The sequence below is a fragment of the Danio rerio genome, chromosome 2 (assembly GCF_049306965.1).
Source record: "Danio rerio strain Tuebingen ecotype United States chromosome 2, GRCz12tu, whole genome shotgun sequence".
Classification (NCBI taxonomy): Eukaryota; Metazoa; Chordata; class Actinopteri; order Cypriniformes; family Danionidae; genus Danio; species Danio rerio.
In genome coordinates this window covers 54,424,581-54,446,879 of record NC_133177.1, presented here as the reverse complement: position 1 = coordinate 54,446,879, position 22,299 = coordinate 54,424,581, and the positions used below count along the sequence as shown (strand labels likewise).

Genomic DNA, 22,299 nt, shown 5'->3' with positions numbered 1-22,299 from the left:
CAAGAAAGATTCTCATAAAAGTTTAAAACCACATGACAAAGAATAAATGATAAAGTCTTTTTTTATTTTGGGGTGAACCGTCCCTTTAAATTTATCATCAATTACTTCTTCGTTACTGTAGTTCATGCATGAACAAACACCAGAGATCTCATTGTGCTTTAATATATGTATGTTGCATGTAAAGCAAGCTCACGCACCTGCTACTTTCCATTTGCATGAAAGCAAAAAAGAAAAAGTGCCCTATTCGTGTTCATGTCCGTGATTGGCTGCTTCCGGCAGTTTTGAACTGAAACCTGATAAGCTTCTGTACCTGCATGACATTCACGCCCAGTTTATACACAAACACTCTTTGTTTCGCCCTCTCTCTGTCCTGTCCAGCTTTCTGTAGTCATTTCCCTCTGCTTTAACCACACCCACACACACACACACATTAAAAATGGCAGGGACAAACATCTCTATCGATAAAGAGCAATTTTGCTGCTCGGTTTGTTTGGAGGTGCTCTGGGAGCCGGTCACTATTCCCTGCGGACACAGTTACTGTATGGAGTGTATTAAAGGTTACTGGAGGAAATGCGAGGTGAAAGAGGAGTACAGCTGCCCTCAATGCAGACGCACGTTCAGCCCGAGACCTGCGCTGTCCAGAAACACCATGCTGGCTGACATTGTGGAGAAACTGAGAAAAAGCGGCGTTCAGGATGTCAGTGCGAAGGCCTCGGATGTGGAGTGTGACGTGTGCACCGGGAAGAAACACCGAGCGGTGAAGTTTTGTGTGAAATGTCAGACGCTGTACTGCGAGATTCACCTGAAGCCTCATAATGAAAGAAATCGAGGGAGAGCGCATCAGCTTATAGAAGTCACGAAACAGCCGCAGAAAAGAGTCTGCGCGCGTCATAATAAATTGCGGGAGGTTTACTGTCGGACGGACCAACAATGCATTTGTGGTTTGTGTTTAAAAGATGGACACAAGGGGCACAGCGTGGTGTCGGTGATTGAAGAGAGGACAGAAAAACAGGTAATAATACAAAAAAATGGCATGAAGATAATCGTTGAATGACAGTGTAGAGTTTTATGATGATGTAACTCTTGAATGTTTGGCTTTTGAAATAGAAACATCTAGAGGAGGCCTGGAGGAAGTCCAAACAGAGGTGTAGAGAACGAGAAAAGGAGCTGAGGGACATTGTAAAATATATCAAGGTTGGTCTTTTGTCGTTGTGTAGATTATAATCATTGAGTAGAGTACGTTTGCTTTGCAGTCAGTATCTTTCGTTCATTGAATTTTTATTTTAGATAGAGATAATGAAAAACAAAAAACGAGCCAATGTTGGATTTTCGTTTTCAAATTTAAAAACGAATATTAAAATACGAGGCGTTTTTTTTTTTCATGTTGAAAAACGGAAAAGCAAAATTCAAAAATGATTTGAACTAAATTTTTTATATCGAATAACAAAAAATTAAATCACCAGAAAACAAAAAGGAATAAAGGCTTGTTTTTTTTTTTGTATATTCTGAAACCAGATAGGCAGGCTCATTAGTGATGGGAAGTTCGGATCATTTTACTGACTCAGATCTTTGATTCTCGTTCATCGAGATGAATAAATCTTTTTTCGAGTCATTTCGTTCATTTGGTTCAATTTGCCAAAATGTTATTAAAATGTTACGAATTGCAGCGAGGCAGTGGCACAGTAGGTAGTGCTGTCGCCTCACAGCAAGAAGGTTGCTGGGTCTCTGGTTCGATCCTTGGCTCAGTTGGCAATTCTGTGTGGAGTTTGCATGTTCTACCTGCCTTCGCGTAGGTTTCCTCCGGGTGCTCCGGTTTCCCCCACAGTCCAAAGACATGCGGTACAGGTGAATTGGGTAGGCTAAATTGTCCGTAGTGTATGAGTGTGTGTGTGAATGTGTGTGTGGATGTTTTCCAGAGATAGGTTGCGGTTGGAAGAGAATCCGCTGCGTAAAAACTTGCTGGATAAGTTGGCGGTTCATTCCGCTGTGGCGACCCCGGATTAATAAAGGGACTAAGCCGACAAGAAAATGAATGAATATTACGAATTGCTTCCAAACACATCTACAACTAGGCCCAAAAGGTTGATCACACGACAAATAAATCATGAATAGAATACTGTAAGAAGGAGAAAATAATAATTCAATGTTTACCTGCTGTTTTGTCTATTAAGGCATTGTTGTGTCTTTGCTTAGCTCAGCTCTTGTTGTCTTCAAATGTCAGTGGTTTGTTCACGTTACACTGACAGTCACATATAACCTTAACTAATGTACACAGTCTGAGTCGATATGAGCGATGATAATTAGTTTACCATTCAAGTCTTCTGGTTCTTGAGTCGTTTGTTCATCAAGTCACAGAATGACTTAAACCCGAGGACTCGAGAGATTCAATGGTTCAATTCTTTTTCCGGCTCTAAACGCATATGATTGGCCCGTGATGAACGATTGACTCAGACCCGATAGAGGACTCGAGAAATGAACCGATCAGTTCTTTTTTCCGGCTCTAAACGCGTATGATTGGCTTCTGCCTTTCCGCGATGAACAACTCAAAAGACTTGAAATGAACGGTACCACCTGCACAAACGGATAAACGAATCACTACCTGAGAGGAATCGTACTTCCCGAGTCATATTAAAGACCCGTTCAAAATGAAGAGTCTTTGATTAATCTTTTTTATGATTGTGAATATTCAAATAAGAATTTGGGAAGATCTATCATTGTATGTCCAAAAAAAAAATCAGGTTTTATTCATAATTTGACCCCCAAAAATGTTATTTTTTATTTTGTTTCAAACAATTTACCCGTGGAGTTTATAATGAAACTTTTAATTTGATTTAGTAAATTTCATGTTCATAAATGCAGATTAAATAACTCTAAACCCTGTTTAAAGTTTGCTATTATAGATTTTCATTTGTATATAGAATCGCTCCAATATATTAATAGCGAAAAATGTAAAAATACAATTATAGTAGCAAAGGAGCTGAAGTTAATTGACTAGTAAACTTGCTCTCAATTGAATAGGTTAAAGTAATGTCATTGTTAAGATCTCTATGTTGAATTGTCTTTTTATTTATTTAATTGATGCAATTTATTTTTTATTTTATTTTATGTTATTAATTACATTAGTATTTTTGGATGTCCTGTTTAAATTGTATATTTGCTGTTGTTTAATCAATAAATAAAAAACTATAAGCTATATTTTTTTTCCTCATTAAATACAATTCATGTATTAAAAATTAGTTGGTTATGCTAGAAAATTTACTTCGTTTTTTAAAAACTGCTTCTTTTTACTGTCATTCGATGTGTTTTTGGTCAATATCAATCCATGCATTATAACTTTGAGCGTAGGCAGCGCTGCTAAAGTGACCGTCAGAACAGCTGGCGCCGAATAACTCATATTTGTATAAAAAACACAAAAAAAACAAAGCCTATTTGTGGATTGTGTTCATTTTATGAATAATTGTATAGCTTTTAATGTTTTAATTTAACTTAGGCTGCTGCTATATAGGGTATATGCCGAGCTAGTGTTGTTCCCATACTGAAAAACTTCCGGTGACCTGTTATTGTGAGTTTTTTTTTAAATCTTATGTGGTTCCTTTTACAGCATCGATGTTGTGATGTAATCAAAATACATTCAGTTAAATAAGCTTTGGCATTCATTTAGTTGCTCAAGCTTAAAACGAGACAAAAGGCCGTTTACTCACACGCACCCGTCAGAATCAGCAGGCTAGCGCAGAAGCGCCATTGAATATACTGGAGTAAAATAAATGCTCATATTACAAAGACATGGCAGGGAAAAATTTAATTTAATGCAGTGGTTCTTGTACAATCTGAGACCCACTTTATATCAGATATCACTCAGCCAGTGGAGATGGCTGGTTTTTAAAGAAAACAGACCTTAAACGTGCCAATTTTTGCATTGGCATACAATTCACCGGAAGCTCTTAACCCGGGTTACTGCCAAATTAAAAGTCCTATTAGCATGCTTCGGCATATACCCTATTTGCATTTGGCTATATGAAATTATGGATAGACCTACGGTGGCAGGGTGATGAAATATACACACAACTCATCCGCTGCTTTAGTGATAGTCCATTTTTAAAAGACATGGGATGCTTATCAGGGTGTTTGTGCAGCATGCTTCCTTTCAGATAAAATTAATTGTTTGTTGTAAAATACTTATTGAAATGTGAGTAACAAACAACTCTATTAATGCCTCCCTCATATCAAATGATTCGTGTTTAAACTTCGGGAAGTGGAAGTATTGTGGTTTTAACAATATTGAAACGTTCAGTAACGTAATGCTTCAATGTAACGTAAAAATAAAGGTTGTTTTATTTAAAACATGCTTACAAAAAATAAATATATAGCCTATAACCGGCCCTTATATAAAAAATACTTCATCTTAATGAGGAAAATATGTCTTAACAAAATCCCGTTATAACAAGATAATACCATTTATAACATTATTAAGTGGAAAAAAAATAATAGCTTATAGCAGGCTAGCCTGTGTGTGGCAGCATTGCGTCATCGTGAATGAGTCGACCTATCTGGTTTTGGAATATTTAAAAAAAAAACAAGTCTTTATTCGTTTTTATTTTCTGGTGATTTTATTTTTTGTTATTCTGATTTTTTTATTTTGCTTTTCCATTTTTAAACATGAAAAAGAAAAACGCCTTGTATTTTAATTTTTGTTTTTGAATTTGAAAATGAAAATCAAAAAAAGGCGTTTTTCAATACCTGTTTCTAAAATGAAAATCCAATGACCGAAAGATACACTAACACAATAATATAGTGGATGCGATCGCAATAGAAATGGTTTTAAATATAGTCCCTTTGTACTGTTCATTGTCTAAAATGACCTTCATATGAAGCAGGAGTCAAACTATTTTTGAGCAGTGCAGTCTACAAAAGGCCAGTAGCAATGGTTAATAATTACACAGAGGCAATGAGCTTGCAGGTCTTTTGAACAATCCAACATTTTTCTTATTAGCTCTTGAAATAAAGGCACAGTAGGTAAGATTTTATTCAATAATATATCCAGAAATCACATGAACAGCATTACTGTATATATTTTGCTGACTTATGTACTTACGTAATCAAAATATACAGGCCTGTAGCCAGCTCACTGAAAGGGGTGATTCTTTTTTTCTCAGAAAGTGGATGTTTTTGCAGTTACAGGCCTCATTTAGCCTACTATATAACTGAGATGTAAATACTGCATTTTAGTACTTTTATATTTAGTACTACTATTTTAAGTACTGTTTTAGCTTAAATAAACTGTCGGATGGTCATCATAATCACAAAAAATACATTTGAAAATTCATGGTTAACAACAATAGCCAAATGGTCGCTTTTAGTGCTTTACACCTTTTCATTGGTCATTTTTATTTCAAGAATAGGTCCAATATTTACGATAAAAGTTACTTGTGAAAAATATGTTTTAGTTAAAAATAATACAGTAGCGAAAGATGACTTCACTTACATCAGATTGTGTGTTTTCTTGCACAGCTGGATGCTGAACTGATGAAAAACAATTGTGTGCACTGGCCAAAACTGGTTAGCTGAAGTCACACTGAAGCCACAGACAACAGAGGATTAAACTTGGTCATAAAACCTTTTTAGGTATATATATGTACACAAATATATATATATAACAAATATAAGTCTTACATCCCTAATATATATATATATATATATATATATATATATATATATATATATATATATATATATATATATATATATATATATACACAAACATATATATATATACATACATATATATATTTACACATACATATATATATATATATATATATATATATATACATATATATATATATATATATATATATATATATATATATATATACATATATATATATATATATATATATATATATATATATATATATATATATATATATATATATATATATATATATATTAGGGATGTAACGGTATCAGAATTTCACGGTACGATAATACCTCGATATGAATGGCACGGTTCGGTACTTATTGAATCATTTACAGGAAAAACAAAACTAATGAAAAGACTCGAAAAAAGTGGCAAAAGTGTTTATTTACCTTAGCACAGAACATATCAGTGACATACAAATCAGCCATCTATCTGTAAGTTTCGAAACAGGAACTTTAATTTTTCAATTTTAATAACAAAAAATTATTAAACTATATAAAAAAAAATAAAGTTTCAATTTAGTATTGTTGAAAACTCATCACATTCAACATTTAATCACTCACTCACTTAGATAAAGATGGTTTTTTTAAGGAAAATTATCATATAAATATAATCTGGCAAAAGCTGGGATCTCTGGGCATTTACAATGTCCCCTGCAACAGAAAAAACCCTCTCATTTGGGACTCGGGTTTCTGGGACAGAGAGATATGATTTAGCCAAGGCAGTGGGTAACGTTGTGCATTGTCTTTCCACCACTTGAGAGGACAAACCATGAGTGAGATAGAGGTCTCTTTGCAGAACAAGTCAATGTCTGCATTAATCTAACAAGTGTGCTGTGTTCTGCAGTCCCCATGACTGATTTTAGTCGTATTCCCCGACTTATATTTCACCACAGTCTGGCAGTGCCTGCATACTGTTTTTTTCTTTGTCTGTCACCTTTTCTCCTTTTTTGTATCTTTTTTGAAAGAAACCGAAATGCTTTCACATTTAAAACTCGCTTTAGGTTCGATCATTTCCAGCTCTTTTTCTTCCCCGCTACTAGCAACACACTCCATTTCCACATAACTGGATCTGTAGTGACAACAGACCGCAAAGGATGATGGCCACGCCTAGGCTGATGGGAATTGTAGTTCCCGCTACCTCCCGTTCGCTTCATTTGCCTGAGCAAACTTTTCTCAGAAATATAGTTTTATTGAGTCATGCGCCTACGGTAATATTGAAAAAAATTACTATGACGGTATTTACAATATTGTAACATCCCTAATATATATATATATATATATATATATATATATATATATATATATATATATATATATATTATATTATATATACATAATTTGGTCCCTAAAATGTTTTTTTCAAAATTTAAAATTGCATTTATTCCAGCCAAAATAAAACAAATAAGACTTTCTCCAGAACAAAAAATATTATCTGACATACTGTGAAAATTCCCTTGCTCTGTTAAAAATATTTAAAAAAAGAAAAAGATCAAAGGGGGGCTAATAATTCTGACTTCAACTGTGTATATATATTTTGAATTTGAATTTTTTTTATATTTCCCAAAATGAGAACCCCTGCTGTAACAATACTAATATGCCTTGTAAGTGAAGAGGATGAATCTGTTAAACCGTGTTTTGTGTGGCTGCTTTAGCGTTCAGCTCAAGCGGTTGAGGAGGACACTGAGAAGATCTTCACCAGACTTCAGCGCACCACTGAAAGAAAGCATTCAGAGGTCAAAGAGCTGATCAGAGGAGAGGAGAGGACTGCACTCGGACAGACTGAGAAACTTCTGGAACGACTCAATCAACAGATAGTTGAGCAGCGGAGAGGAGAAGCTGAACTAGAGGCGCTCGCAAACACTGAGGATCATATCCATTTCCTACAGGTATGAAATATTAGTCTGTTTGTACCGGAGGTTATGATACTGCATGCACAACAATATGAGAGCCAAAGGGTGAAGCTGAAGGAAAGAGGTCACATTCAGTGTATTCATTAGGCAAAAATGGGCCAGTGAATGAGAAGGTGTGGTGTTTGTTTTGTTCCTGTCAAGGTTATTTTAGTAAATGAAAAGTAAAACTAAGACTCAGGGCGTACTCACACTATGCACAGTTGCCTTGAACCAGGCCAAAGCACACTTGTCCCCCTTCCCGTCTCCCCCAATGGCCCGCACTCACATTGCATTTGGCCTGGGCACACTTATGTCATCAATGATCGTCGTCGTTTAGGTCATTTTATATGCAGTGACACGCAGTCAAATATTTCGCAGAACAGATCAGCCACTTTTGATAAACAATCATAAAGTCCTGGGGCCTCATGTATCAACGCTGCGTACGCACAAAAACTTTGCGTACGCCAGGTTTCATGCTCAGAATTGCTCACGTTTGGATTTACTAACGATGAACTGAACGTGGGAATGTGCGCAGCTCCACGCCAGCTTCTTGGCTGGCGTACACACATTTTTTGTGCGTGTCTGTTTTATTTCCATTGGCGACTCCTAGAGGCAGTTGTGTTAAATTGCTCTCTACAAAGTGTCTGATCCTTGCAATGGCAGCTGTATGAGACAGGTTCATCTAGCAGGTATGTAAGGTTTCCATACTATACAGTTGACCAGCTAAACATTAAAGCACAATTTGCAGCAGTCGCCTGTTTTCCCGATGTAATCTGAGCTATCTACTGCGCACGCATTGCTATAAAGACACTATCTGAAGATGAATTTGCATGCGTGAATCAGAAACATTTCCATTCAATAAATGTGCAAATAAAATATGATGCACAAACTTATTAATGATTCCTACTTGTCTTTCTCATGATAAATAGTTGGCAAAATCTGATATGTAGTGGGGGAAAAAAAGAAGAAAGAGTTCATCAGACGCTGGATTCGAACCGAGTTCATGCTTGAACGTGTCAAAACATGTTGACATGCGTTTAACAAGCTGGGCCACTGAGACTGTTAAGGGTGCTGCAACAGTTTACCCATATAAATCACTTTTTTTTTTTTTTTAATTCATTCATTGCGATGTTCAGACCCAACTGTGTTAACCGCATCAGCTAAACTCTCCCACTCTATTTTTTTCTTTTGTTGTTAATTCCGGAAAACAAACTTGCAAATAACACCGTTTTCCTCCGGTCTACCTCCGAAAGCAGCACCTCCAATTCACATTCTGTTCAAAGTTTCTCTTTTTGCTTGCTTTTGCCATTGCTTTTTCGTTGGGTTTTGCCAAAGTAGAGTCATTTGCATATTCATACGGGGGAGGAGGCAGGGAGGGGTTTTGTGCTCGTGCATGTTGCGCTCAGTTTCACGTTCATTCAGATGTACAAAAGAATATGCATGGGATTCGGCGTACGCAGTGTTTCATACATCTGAATTTTTTTCTGCGTTCGCACATTTACAGCTTTGTGCGTACGCAATGTTTTAGTATGATTTCCACACAAGTCTTCGTACATGAGGCCCCTGGTGCTGCAGGAATTAGGAGGTTTGCTGTTGGTGCAACTGTCGTGCAGTGATGGGTTTGCCTTTTTAATAAACTACGGCAGTTTGCGTTCACTGAACAGTGAGAATGATTAATAAATCCATATGAAACAGCCCCTTAAAAGTCACGTCTCGCTTTTAGCTTTGCTCAGGCACGTTTTGCACTCACACACAAGCGTACCGCACCAAAGCCCAAGTAAACAGGCACACCTCTTCCAACCGGGCCAGGGCCGGCCAAGTACCCATGCCTGAGCCCGATTCAGAGCACTCACACTTCTCAAACAATTTGGGAAACATGCCCGGGCACGGTTTGTATAGCATAGTTTGAGTAGGCCTCAAGGCCATGTCCACACTAGAATGTTTTTGTTTATGTATTATTTTCTCTCTGCTTTGGCCTTTCATCCATAGTGACGTGGAATTTTTAAGAAACAAAAACGTATCTTTTTGAAAACGCTGACCAAAGTGGATAAATTTGATAAAGTGCACTGTAAAACAAAAACAAAAAGATGACTCAACTTAAAATTAAGGCAACAAACTTCAGGACACATTTAAGTTTACTCAACTTTCAACCCAGTTACTGCAAAATGAAAACAAAAATGTCCTGAAATTTGTTGCCTTAATTTTAAGTTGAGTCAACTTTTTTTTACAGTGTGGATACATTTGTTTTGCAGTATGGACTGTAAAAATGGAGGTTTTCGAAAATAATTACACATTTTATTCATGTGACCAGTTCAGCTAACATGGTGGACGACCTTGTAAATGCAGATGTTTTGAATTCGGTCCATTTTGACAGCTTCATTAAAGATTAATGCCAGTTTGTACATGCTCAATATTGGCTCTCTTCACAGGACACTGAATGTCTAAAGGAAGCTATTGTTCAGTGGTGAAAGCAGACAACAATTGTGACATTTTGCTGAAACATTTCAAAGAGACAGAAAGTAAATAAATGGCAGGTGGATATGGTGCAGGCAAAAGCATCTTACGTCTGTGCACATGCGCAGTACATGAATGAAAGCATTGTACAGACGTTTTAGTGTGGATGACCGTTTTTCTGGAAGGAATTAAAAGCAATTGTGTGGACATGGAGTGTTTTTAGATGCTAGATTAGTGTAGACCAAAAACTTTAGGTCAAAACATTTTATTAGAAAATGTTGTTGAAATAAAATAAACAAGTTCACAATAAATGAAAAAACTAAGTAGTTGGAGGTGGCTTTGGGTGTGGGTTTATTAACAAAAATTTTCCCACCGCTGTTGAAATTTCTAGCTGAAAATTATTGATCATCATATTATATCTGTGATTATATCTCTATAATCACAGATCATAAAGATGTCTGTACAGGCGTACCTGTTTCAGACAAAATCTCTTCAAAGTGATTCACATTCAACTTAAATCAAATGCGGCGCTACGCAAACTGTTCGCTCAAGTCTCAAAAAAAAAAAAAAAATCTTGCTGCGTGCACCCAAAGCAAACCTCCGCAAACGTCACGATGACGTCACATTTGTTTTATTACTGATGACGCGCACTCAAGCGAACGCATCGAGTACAAATCAGCCATTAATGGCCCATTTTCACTAAGTGGTACGATATAAAATAGAAATAAAAACTCATTCAAAAAAAGCATAACTATAATATTATTGGTTCCTGTTCACTGCCATGCTACCTTTACCTGTGGGCCTCTCCTGTGCAGAACTATAAGATGCTCTGCGCGCCTCCTGACGCCGGCGGTCGACCCAGCATTGATGTCCATCCGTATTTCTCCTTGCTGATTTTGAGAAAGGCCCTCACAGAGCTGACGGATAAAGTGGCTGAGATCTGCGACAGAGAAGCAGCCAAGATCTCAGAAATCGGTGAGTGTGAACACAGCAGATGCTCAGGAGTGTGTGACAGTGGAGGTACTGGAATGCACTTTAATACATGAACGAAATGGATCGATGATAAAATGAAAATAAATGATTTCAATATGTTACCCTGGACCGCAAAAACAGTCAAAGTGTCCGTTTTTTGGACATTGAGATTTATATATTACCTGAAGTCTGAATTTATAAAGCTTTGCACTGGTGTATACGTTCAAGTCAAGTCGAGGTTTATTATCATTCCGCTACATGTGTGGACATACAGAGGAAGGGAATGTCATGTCTCACAGGACAACAGTGCAACATAGATTAATCTGAAATACAAATACAACTCTGGACATAAGAGCTATTATAAAAACCCTATGCATAACTAACAGATACTATAAACTAAAACACTTAAACTGTACACATAAGACAGGCTATACAAGTACTTTTACATGAGTCTGAACAATGTTGTTCAGGCTATTGTGCAAGAGAGATATTAAAGGTGAATATTGCACAGAAGAGCTATTTAAGGTTTAATATTGTGCAGAAGAGGTATTCAAGGTTAAAGCAGTGCAACATGATTGTGGTACTTTTAGTGAACATCGCCTACATTATTGAGTCCTTGTTAGATGGAGTTTAGATCAAGTGTCAGGTGTATAAAAAAGAAGAGTGTTTCAGCAGGTCGTTTGTCAAGCCCACTCACCTATGTGCAGCAAAGAGTTCGGTTCAGGCGGTAAACAACGGAACAAAGCAAGGGTAGGCAAGGCAAGGACAATGTGTCGTAATGCTAACTAAAACAGATAAACACGACTCAGCCCTGATGAGTGTGTCTGTACTATTTTTAAAGTCCATGAAATTATTTCATTACAATTTTCTGGCTGTGTGTGTGTGTGTGTGTAATCAATATGAAACAGGAACCGGTGTGTGCAAGGTGCATTCTGGGAGTTATAGTCCATATGGTGATTGGATTGTAGTCTGAGTAAAAGTGAATGAATCCCAGCGATCTATAAGGGCTGGATCGCTGGTGATCATGACACTTAAGAGCATGAACCTTTATGAGATTCTTTATTCTGTTGAACACAAAAGAAGATATTTTGAAGAATGTTTGGAACAGGTAACCTTTGACTTCCATTGTAAGAAAAATAAATACTGTGGAAGTCAATGGTTACCAGTTCACAGGATTTTTCAAAATAACTTTTTTGTTTTCAAAAAGAAAGATAATCAGACAGGTTTGTGACAAGAGAAGGGCGAGTGACAGAATTTTCTGTTTTGAGTGAACTATGCCTTTAATTATGACAAAACTGTCATAATTAAAATCCACTGTGGCGGCCTTTGAAATAGAGACTAAGCCGAAGGAAAATTAATTAAAGAATGAACTTTTTTTTATTTAGTTAATCACTTTACAGATATTTATAATATGTTTTCGAGCATGCTTTTTAACATAAATAAAAAGCATGGAGAAACAAAAGAATAAATTAATATGTACGTTTTTTATAGGTAAACATTTGATGATTTACATATACAGCTAAACAACAAAAGATTCAACTACAGTTGAAATCAGAATTATTAGCCCCCCTGTTTATTTTTTTCCCCAATTTTTGCTTAACTGAGAGCAGATTTGTTTCAACACATTTCTAAACATAATCGTTTTAATAACTCATTTCTAATAACTGATTTTTTATCTTTGTCATGATGACAGTTAATAATATTTGGCTAGATATGTTTCAAAACACTTCTATACAGCTTAAAGTGACATTTGAAGGCTTAACTAGGTTAATTAGGTAACAATGGTTTGTTCTGTAGTCTATCGGAAAAATAGCTTAAAGGGGCTAATAATTTTGTCATTAAAATGGTGTTAAAAAAATTAAATTGCTTCTTTTATTCTTGCCAAAATGAAACAAATAAGACTTTCTTCAGAGGAATAAATATTATCAGACTTACTGTAAAAATGTCTTTGCTCTGTTAAACATCATTTGGGATGTATAAAAAAAGGGGAAAAAATCAAAGGGGGGCTAATAATTCTAACTTCAACTGTATGTTTATTGCTGAACAACAAGCTGATTCTGTCTTTTTTCGGTGACATTCTGAGTCCTCCACAGCCACACCTGTTCAGAATAATATAAACATCAGCTGCTGATGCACAGAGCTTTGCTGACGGCAGATACCCTTATATTTACAGTTGATGAAGAGCGCGATCAGTCAGCTGAAAACTCCCTGAGCGCTGAAACAGGTACAGACACTCACATCGCTGCCAGCAAGTGAGTCTTCAGAACGCATCAACTCATGTTTACCGGTGTAAGGTAAAACTCAGCTGACGTAATGCACCTCGCTGACCTTTTACAGCCCGCAGAGACTCCCAACAGACTGAGCCGAAGAGCAGAGGAGACTTCTTACAACGTGAGTTCTGATTTAGACAGACTGCTTTTTTGCACTGCATTTCATTTATGAGTTGCACATCCAGTTTGACAGCTACATCCGCAATATGCTTAATGGTCCTGTGAAGTGCTTTAAAATGTACATTTATTTAGTTGAAATTTGACAATCTCAACTGAAACATGTAGGCAGGGCATATTCAATTCAATTCAGCTTTACTTGTATAGCGCTTTTACAATGTAGATTGTGCCAAAGCAGCTTCGCAGAGAAGATCATAGTGAATTGAAACAGAGTAGTTCAGTTTTCAGAGTTTAAGTTCAGTTTAGCTCAGTTCAGTGTGTTTTAATAATCACTACTAAGAGTCCAAACATTGAAGAGCAAATCCACCGATGCACAGCTTTACAGATCCTGAACCATGCAAGCCAGTGGTGACGGCGGCGAGGAAAAAACTTCACCAATTGGCGAAAGTGAATAATTAAAAAACCAAGAGAGAAACCAGGCTCAGATGGGTTCGACCATTTCTCCACTGGCCAATCGTCTTGTGCAGAGCTGCAGTCTAGGTGCCGGTGGCTGGAAGCTGGATCTTAGAGAAGACTCGTCTGTCCCTGGAGGATCACAGGAATCAGTCTCATGCTCTCCACTCCTCCATGACCACCACAGCAGCTGCTCAGGATACGGCCTGGTCCAGGATATGGAAACCTTGGGATCATCTTGTCACTGGTCTTGGATCAAATTAGTGGCACTGCATAGTCTGAGGGCATCGGGATGAGTATCCCTAGGTGGAAATAGAGAATAAAGAGAATAATAAGCGTAGCCGCTGTTCATATTGTATATAAACAAGATGCAGAAACCTGAGTGCAGCACATTCATGTATCATACCGCTAAGTGATGCACTGAGTGTATGCTTTACTAAACAGGTCTTTAATCTAGTTTTGAACCGTGAGAGTGTGTCTGAGCCTCGGACGTTATCAGAGGGCTATTCCAGAGTTTGGGAGCCATAAACGAGAAGGCTCGACCTCCTTTAGTAGACTTTGCTATTCTAGGTACTGCCAGAAGCCCTGAGTTTTGAGGTCTTAAAGAGCGAGTTGGATTGTAGCGAGACAGAAGGTTGGGTAGATAAACAGGAGCTAGATTATTTCAAGCTTTATAAGAAGCAATATTGTAAATTCAATACGAAACTTAACAGGCAGCCAGTGTAAGGAGGATAAAATTGGGGTGATATGATCATATTTTCTAGACCTGGTAAGAACTCTGGCTGCTGCATTTTGTACTAGCTGAAGTTTGTTAATAGAGGATGCTGAGCAGCCAGCAAATAGAGCATTACAGTAGTCCAGCCTAGAAGTCATAAAAGCATGACCTAGCTTTTCTGCATCTGTGATGGATAGCACACTTCGTAATATTTCTCAGATGAAAGAATGCAGTTTTTTTGTGAGATAGGATATATGATTTTCAAAAGTAGTGGCTCCTTCCTTTTATAGAAAACAGCCAATTAGCGTTTTGTTTTTAACACAGCTCTGTCAGTGAGAGTGGTTGGGCTCAATGGTCATCCAATGACAAGCAAATTGGAAGTGGTTGTGGCTAGAAGAGATACAGCTGCGGCTGGAGGTTACAGAGAATTATTATTAGGGGAGAGCGGGGACGAAAGTAACGTAGAATGAAAGTAACAAAGCAATTTTCTTGAAGCCCTGACAACATTTGCTTTCCAGGCTGTAACAGTATATTCAGCATGCAGCCCATGATGGAGCTCCCGAATAGCAGCTGATTTTGGGACCGTGTACCACAGTTAGCTTCGAATTTCAGCTTTTAACCCTTGTGAGGTGTTCATATTTTGGTTACTCAGCCAGTGTTCATGGGTCTGGTGGACCTGCTAGAGTTTTGGTTTTCCAAATTAATACTATCAAACAATTTTATGTTAAATTACTCAACAAATGTTTACTTAATCCCAATTACAAGCCAAATGTACAGCAAACATGGTTAATGTTTCCCCTTTGCCTTTGTTAGATCATATTGATGAATTAATGTGCCTCTCGTATTTTATTTTTATTTTTATTTTTTTTATTAATGTTATGAAAAAAAATAAAACCTGCAGATTGTTTTCGTATTGTTCCCACCATGGTCGTGGACATCATCATCAGAAGCTCCTCTCTCTTCCACAATCAATTGCAAGGCCCTCGCAGCAGATAATCTTTTCTTGATCAGTTGTGATAAGGAACCACACTGGCAAAGTCTTATTTGAAGTACTATGCCACAGATGGGACAGGGTATGAGAAAATAAAGCTTGGTTCCCGCAAGAGAGAGGGTAAAATGTGCGGGAATGTAAGAGCAGACAGTGTTGATAGTTGAATTTTCAACAATGTTGCAACTTTGTGCAGGAGCGGGAGGGGAAGAAAACAGCAGCACCAGACAGGTTGAAGACAGCGTGTAGGAACACTGGACCTACTCTTTCAACACTTTTATTAGGGTGCTTTCACACTCATTTGCCTGGACCGTACCCAAGTTCAATTGTCTCCCCCTGCCACCTCCTCAGTTGGTTTGTGTTCACACTGTCTTTTTTCCTTCTGAACCCGCTTGCGTCTGTTTTGTTTACGACCGTTGCTAGGTGACGGTTACGAAAGCAAGCGACGAAATGGAAAGACGTCCGCACATCGCAGTTATTCTGCTTTAACTGAAGCTTTGGGTTTCGGACATACAGAAAGCGACTCTCGTTCATCTGCCGCAAACATATTATAAACATTCAGAACATCACAGTGTCTGTAGAAGCTGTTTTTGGAGGAGACAAGCAGACATCACTGTGTATCACTGTGTTTGCCCTGGCTCAGTCCAGCGCGTGTCACCAAGGTACGAAACGTGACACACACACACAAAAACGAACGAACGTTATGAAAATTATAGTTTGTTGTACAGTTGGCGGTTCACTTCCGTGATTTGGTACGATTGTATTCACATCAGAAGTGAACAGTACGCATAAACCGTACCCCAGACCACCTCTTTCAGGCGGATTCAGGAATGGTTCACGGGTGAGCACCCGAGTTCAGAAGACACGTTCACACTAGCTAAACGTACCGTACTATGAACTCAAACGAACCCGGTGCGGACCAAAAGCGCTAGTGTGAAAGCACCCTTAAGCCGCCTTTCCACTGCACATGACATTTGGACACGACTGTCGGAATACGCCCCCTAGTGGCAGCCGCACAGTATTTTCAGTGTTGTCGTGCACCACAGGGGAGAAGGTGATTCTCGTCGGTGTCCGAAATAAAGGAGGGCAAAAGCAAGAGCCTTTATTCTCTCTGCGTTTACATAGTTTAATGGATGAATGAATACTAGAAACTCATAGACCGCTAAAATATTGGAGGGAATGTGGAGACAACGTTTTCTATTTTATTACTTTCTTACTTACATTTATGAACAGAAAAGTTTTTCTTTAATATAGACTTTTTATAATTCAAAAAATAACCAAATAAATTCCTATTTCTCATCTCGCGCGCACGGATCTGCTTGGATAACACTGGAATACATCATATCCGGTCGGCAGGTCGCATACGGTCTAGTCGCAGGAGTTCAAATATTTCAACGGATCCGCAGCTCAATTCGGATCCAAATTTTATGCATATGGAGATGATCGGAACTGAACGCAGCTCCCGGACTGCTCTCCATTGTAAATGAATGACTTCCGGTCTGTCGCTTGTCGTTTGTCGTGTGCAGTGGAAAGGCGGCTTTAGACCTGGGTCTAGTGGACCCGAACTTCTGGTATGTAATGTAAATGTGTGTGGGGGGGGTACGTTATGCGATTTTTGAAAGTTTGTTCGGATTTATGTTCTTCACAGAAAATAAGCCAAAGCCAATGAATTTCAGATTGAAAAAGTAATTTGTTTAATTTTTGTTTTGAAAAAAACTGAAAACGGGTCTCACAGACCCGAACACCATACAAGGATTAAGTGTAAAAAGTAAATTATTGTAGTGGTTCTTTTTTCCTTATTACAAGTTGTGTTTCTTTTTTCATGCATCACATGCATTCAGATGTTTTAAAAAATATGTACATTGAAAAAAATATGTAAAATTATAGAAAATGGTAACATTTTGCACTGTTGTATTGCTTTTTTTTGTGATTAAGTTTTTATTGATTTTGATTTTACATGTGAGGGGTTGTAGCATGTAGCATCTTTACAATTTCCTTTCAATAAACAAGATCCACTCCTCATCCACCTCTGGGTATTTACAATGTCCCCAGCAACAGAAAAAAACCCTCTCATTTGGGACTGAGGTTTCTGGGACAAGAGCGATATGACTTGGCCCAGGTTGACAGCAGTGGGTAACGTTGTGCATTGTCTTTCCCCCACTTGAGAGGACAAACCATGAGTAAGATAGAGGTCTCATGTCTGCATCAATCTGAACAGTGTGCTGACAACACCGCTATTCAGAACGCGCGCGACAACACAGCTGATAAGAACTCGCGCGACAACACCGCTATTCAGTACGTGCACGGCGACAACACCCGCTTTAGAGTTTTCCAGCTCTTTTTCATCCCCGCTTCTAGCAGCACACTCCATTTCCGCATTACTGGATCTGTAGCGACAACAGACTGCAAGGGATGAGGGTCAAGCATGGGCTGATGGGAATTGTAGTTTCCGCTACCTCCCGTTCGCTTCATTCGCCTGAGCAAATTTTCTCAGAAGACCTATAGTTTTACCGAGTCATGCGACTTCGGTAATATCGAAAAAAATTAATATTGCGGTATGACGGTATTTACAATACCGTTACATCCCTACAAATAACAGAAAAAAAATGTACATATAGACATCCATCTACATACCCATACACTAGCAAAAGTAAATACATATTCACACAAACTATCAGAGATTTAGATATTCAAAGTTGTTGCACAATGTCTATTATCCATGAATCTTTCTGCCAGTTTGTCCGCAGCTATTTTCCACGCATCAAGAGTTGAGGCTCTAGCTTTATTAATTCTGGCTGTTGAAAGTTCTAACAATACTATATCATAAAACTGATATAGCCACTGCCGAATAGATATAGAATGCGGAGGGAGCCATCTTTGCGCAATTATCTTTTTTGCAGCGGTTAGTCCTGCCAACAAGACCTTTCTTTGTCGCTCTGTCAAACCCAAACTGGAATCATCATTTAAAAGTAACACAACTGGTTGCACTGGTATATGTTTTTCTATGATTTCAGATAATATTGATGAGGTTTTTTTCCCAAAACTCATACACTTTTTCACATTCCCACACCATATGTATAAATGTTCCAACCTGTTGGTGAGAACAAAAACTGCAATTGGGGCTAGGGGACTGTTGTATTGCTTTTGAAACATTTGATGGAGCTGAAATTTAAAATGAAAATGCAGTTTAATTGTTTTGTTTTGCAAAAATAAAAGACAAAATATGTTTCCAGTGAACATTAACAAGGTCATAGTCAGATATATTTAAAATAAACAAGATTAAGCAAGTAAATCTAGCAAGTATTGTTGTCACTCTTGACCCACCCGTGTGTTACTTTCGTAACTTTGTGGTTATATTGGAAAATAACAGCTGATTTTGATAGAGCGCTGTTGTGAGTTAGTAACCACAGCAACATATATTTCTGCTAAAAACAGATGGAGGTTGTTTTAGGGCAGGGGTGTCCAAAGTCAGTCCTGGAGGGCCGGTGTCCTGGAGAATACAGCTCCAACCCTAATCAAACACACCTGAACCAGCTAATCAAGCTCTCACTACATATATCAGAGCAGGGGTCACCAACCTTTATGAAACTGAGAGCTACTTCTTGGGTACCGATTAATGTGGAGGGCTGCCAGTTTGATAAACACTTCTCAAATAACAAATTTGCTCAATTTACTTTTGATTATACTTTATGTTTTTGGTAATAATTATAAGGTATTCATCCATGTGAAGACACTGATCATGTTAATGAATCTCACAAAAGTTATCAACAATGATTTAACAGGGTAGGAAATACCCTGTATTTAATGTATCAATGTGCAACACTTTATTTTTTATATATCTCTGCAAATATTTACATTTTTAAATGATTACTTCTATATTAGATGAAGCTTACGGGTAAGTGACGCTATGGTGAGCCATTTTTAAAACAGGCCTGTGGGCAACACATGTGATCCTCATGTTGGTGACCCCTGTATTAGAGACTCCCTGGCAAATGTGTTGAAGCAAACTGGAGCTAAACTAAACAGGACACGGGCCATCCAGGACTGAGTTTGAACCCCCCTGTCCTAGGGGATGGGCAGTGGACTGCTTAATTGTTTTATGTTTAATCAACTTAAAATTATAAAAACCATGAAGTCAACTTTATTTATTTGAGTTGGGACAACATGAAGGGATCACGTGGAAGCCAGCATTTTCTTTCATCACAGCGTATTAAAACAATTTATATTATTATGAAATGCGACCATAACCATCAAACCAAAATCATGTCTTCATTTCAGAGAACAGTGTCATGGTATAAACCAGTGGTTCTCAAACTTTTTTCATCAAGTACCACCTTCAAAAAAAAAGTCTCTCCAAGTACCAACAAAATGAGCAGTATTGAAATACAGTAGCGTAGTAGGCCCAGTAAAGCAGCTAAAACTCTGCACAGTTAAAAAAACGTGGCAGATTACCTCATAAATATAGGTTATATGTCATATATGGCATATTATATACATAATTTTTGATGAATTTTAAAATATATGTAGCATGTACATGACATATTTCCTTCCTCCGCGTACCACTATTGGGAAGCCCGCATACCACTAGTGGTACACGTACCACAGTTTGAGAACCACTGATATAAACCATTAAATGAGACTTAAGTAAATATTTTTTTCTCCTTCAGACTGCTGTGATTTGACATTCGACCCAAACACCGCCGACTCTCTCCTCAGACTTTCTGAAGACCAGACTGAAGTGATGAGCGCTGCCGAGCCTCAACTGAACGCAGATCAGCAGGAAATCTTCAGCGGAGGATCTCATGTCCTGTGCAGTGAGTCTCTGTCAGGACGCCGGTACTGGGAGGTGGAGTGGAGCGGTGCTGTTTCCATTGCTCTCTCCTACAAATCCATTCACACCACTAGAGCCAATCCAGATCAGAAACAGGGATGCAACTCCACATCCTGGAGTCTGGATGTTTCAGATTCTCGCTGTGTGTTCAGACACAGCAAGTTAAGTGTAGAAATACACACTCCGGTGGCACACAGAGTCGGTGTGTTTCTCGATCACAGAGCAGGATCTCTGGTGTTTTATAGTGTTTCTCTGGTTGATGGCACGATGGTTTTACTGCATCGAGAGCAGACCGTCTTCACTCAGCCTCTTTATCCTGGGTTCTGGGTTGGACTGGGATCCGCTTTAAAACTCTGTCAAACTTTTAGCTTTTCTGCTTAGCGATGTACTGAGCTCTAACTAACATCCTTTGAAATGAGCATTATTTTATTATTTTTATTTAATGTTTGACCAAAGTCCTTTTAGGGCAGGTTATTTCACTCTGCAGCCATCTTTGAAACACCACTCAGGAATTCTATCTGAATGGGGAAACATCAAATTCTCCAAAATTGCTTGCCAAGCTTATGGTTAAATTTCAAGTTAGGAGTCACCAATGAAATTAAACAACATCCGTGTCTTTAGTTTCATTTCTAAATGTTAAAATCACACCAAATCTGCAAAAACTCACGTCTGGACCAAGCCCCTCTCCTGGAGAATCGTCAATCTATAGCAAGCGTGACCAACCCTGTTCCTGGAGATCGACCTTCCCGCAGATTTCAGTTGCAACCCATATCAAACACACCTGCCTGTAATTATCATGTGCTGTTCAGGTCGTAGTTAATTGGTTCAGGTGTGTTTGATCAAGGTTGGAGCTGAAGTTTGCAGGAAGGTCGATTTCCAGGAACAGGGTTGAGCACCAATGATCTATAGCAATCGCTTATTGGCTCTTGTAGTAGAAGGCGGGGCTTCATTTGCCATGCTGACCGCTACGCTTTTCCCCATTTAAAACTATCCGAGTGACACGTCTTGTGCATTCTCTACGCTTGCTAAGTTGTGACGTATCGGTGACGTATGGAATACGGTTTACGGGTATCACATATATATAAAGTCACTTTCTGGAAATCTGATATTAGGCATGGATATATATATATATTGCTATCCTGATTTTTGAAAGCATTAAAGCGCTTTGTAAATGTTTATCACGATTCGTTGAATCTCCCCGTTCAGTTTGATGGAGCGCTTGGACCCAGAAGCCACTTCGCATGACGTCACACTTAAGAGGATGGTCTTTGATTTGATGCACCTAAAAAATGAAGAAGGTGGGGCAGAGGGTAGCCCTTCCCCTTTTAAAAACAGTCAATAGTGTTTTGTTTTCATCACAGCTCTGTGCTGTTGCCAATTGCTTGCCAAGCTTATGGTTAAATTTCAAGTTAGGAGTCACCAATGAAATTAAACAACATCCGTGTCTTTAGTTTCATTTCTAAATGTTCGAATCACACCAAATCTGCAGAAACTCACGTCTGGACCAAGCCCCTCTCCTGGAGAATCATCAATCTATAGCAGGCGTCACCAACCCTGTTCCTGGAGATCGACCTTCCCGCAGATTTCAGTTGCAACCCATATCAAACACACCTGCCTGTAATTATCAAGTTCTGTTCAGCTCGTAGTTAATTGGTTCAGGTGTGTTTGATCAAGGTTGGAGCTGAAGTTTGCAGGAAGGTCGATCTCCAGGAACAGGGTTGAGCACCTCTGATCTATAGCAATCGCTTATTGGCTCTTGTAGTAGAAGGCGGGGCTTCATTTGCCATGCTGACCGCTACACTTTTCCCCATTTAAAACTATCCGAGTGACACGTCTTGTGCATTCTCTACGCTTGCTAAGTTGTGACGTATCGGTGACGTATGGAATACGGTTTACGGGTATCACATATA

General features: G+C 38.3%; 2 protein-coding genes across 5 annotated transcripts in view; both read left to right on the top strand.

Moving 5' to 3' along the window:
* Positions 1 to 16,245, top strand: part of ftr67 (finTRIM family, member 67) — a 44,088-nt gene extending 27,843 nt beyond the window's left edge. Inside the window, exon 3 of the transcript XR_012385509.1 lies at positions 15,843 to 16,245. The gene's annotated coding sequence lies outside the window, so the exon portion shown is untranslated. The remainder of the gene's footprint in view (positions 1 to 15,842) is intronic.
* Positions 301 to 21,755, top strand: ftr87 (finTRIM family, member 87). Of its 4 annotated transcripts, none has more exons than XM_073931081.1 (7): positions 301 to 1,012; positions 1,108 to 1,194; positions 7,353 to 7,586; positions 10,859 to 11,018; positions 13,189 to 13,267; positions 13,353 to 13,406; positions 20,226 to 21,008. In XM_073931081.1, the coding sequence occupies exons 1-6, from the start codon at positions 437 to 439 to the stop codon at positions 13,375 to 13,377; spliced, it is 1,161 nt and encodes a 386-aa protein (XP_073787182.1). In that variant the 5' UTR covers positions 301 to 436; the 3' UTR covers positions 13,378 to 13,406; positions 20,226 to 21,008. The 4 variants fall into 4 exon arrangements, with proteins under 4 accessions (XP_073787182.1, XP_073787172.1, XP_068070895.2 ...); XM_073931071.1 differs by having other exon boundaries at positions 339 to 1,012; positions 13,189 to 13,239; positions 20,226 to 21,755; XM_068214794.2 differs by lacking the exon at positions 13,353 to 13,406 and having other exon boundaries at positions 377 to 1,012; positions 20,226 to 20,313.
* The last annotated feature ends 544 nt before the right edge of the window (positions 21,756 to 22,299 follow it).

What these genes read in the sequence shown, in the direction of transcription:
- ftr87 (XM_073931071.1), top strand. Translation starts at nt 437, where the DNA reads ATGGCAGGGACAAACATCTCTATCGATAAAGAGCAATTTTGCTGCTCG. An exon ending in AGCCAAGATCTCAGAAATCG is followed by an intron (nt 11,019 to 13,188) that starts GTGAGTGTGAAC and finishes TTATATTTACAG; the next exon opens with TTGATGAAGAGCGCGATCAG. An exon ending in CTCCCTGAGCGCTGAAACAG is followed by an intron (nt 13,240 to 13,352) that starts GTACAGACACTC and finishes GACCTTTTACAG; the next exon opens with CCCGCAGAGACTCCCAACAG.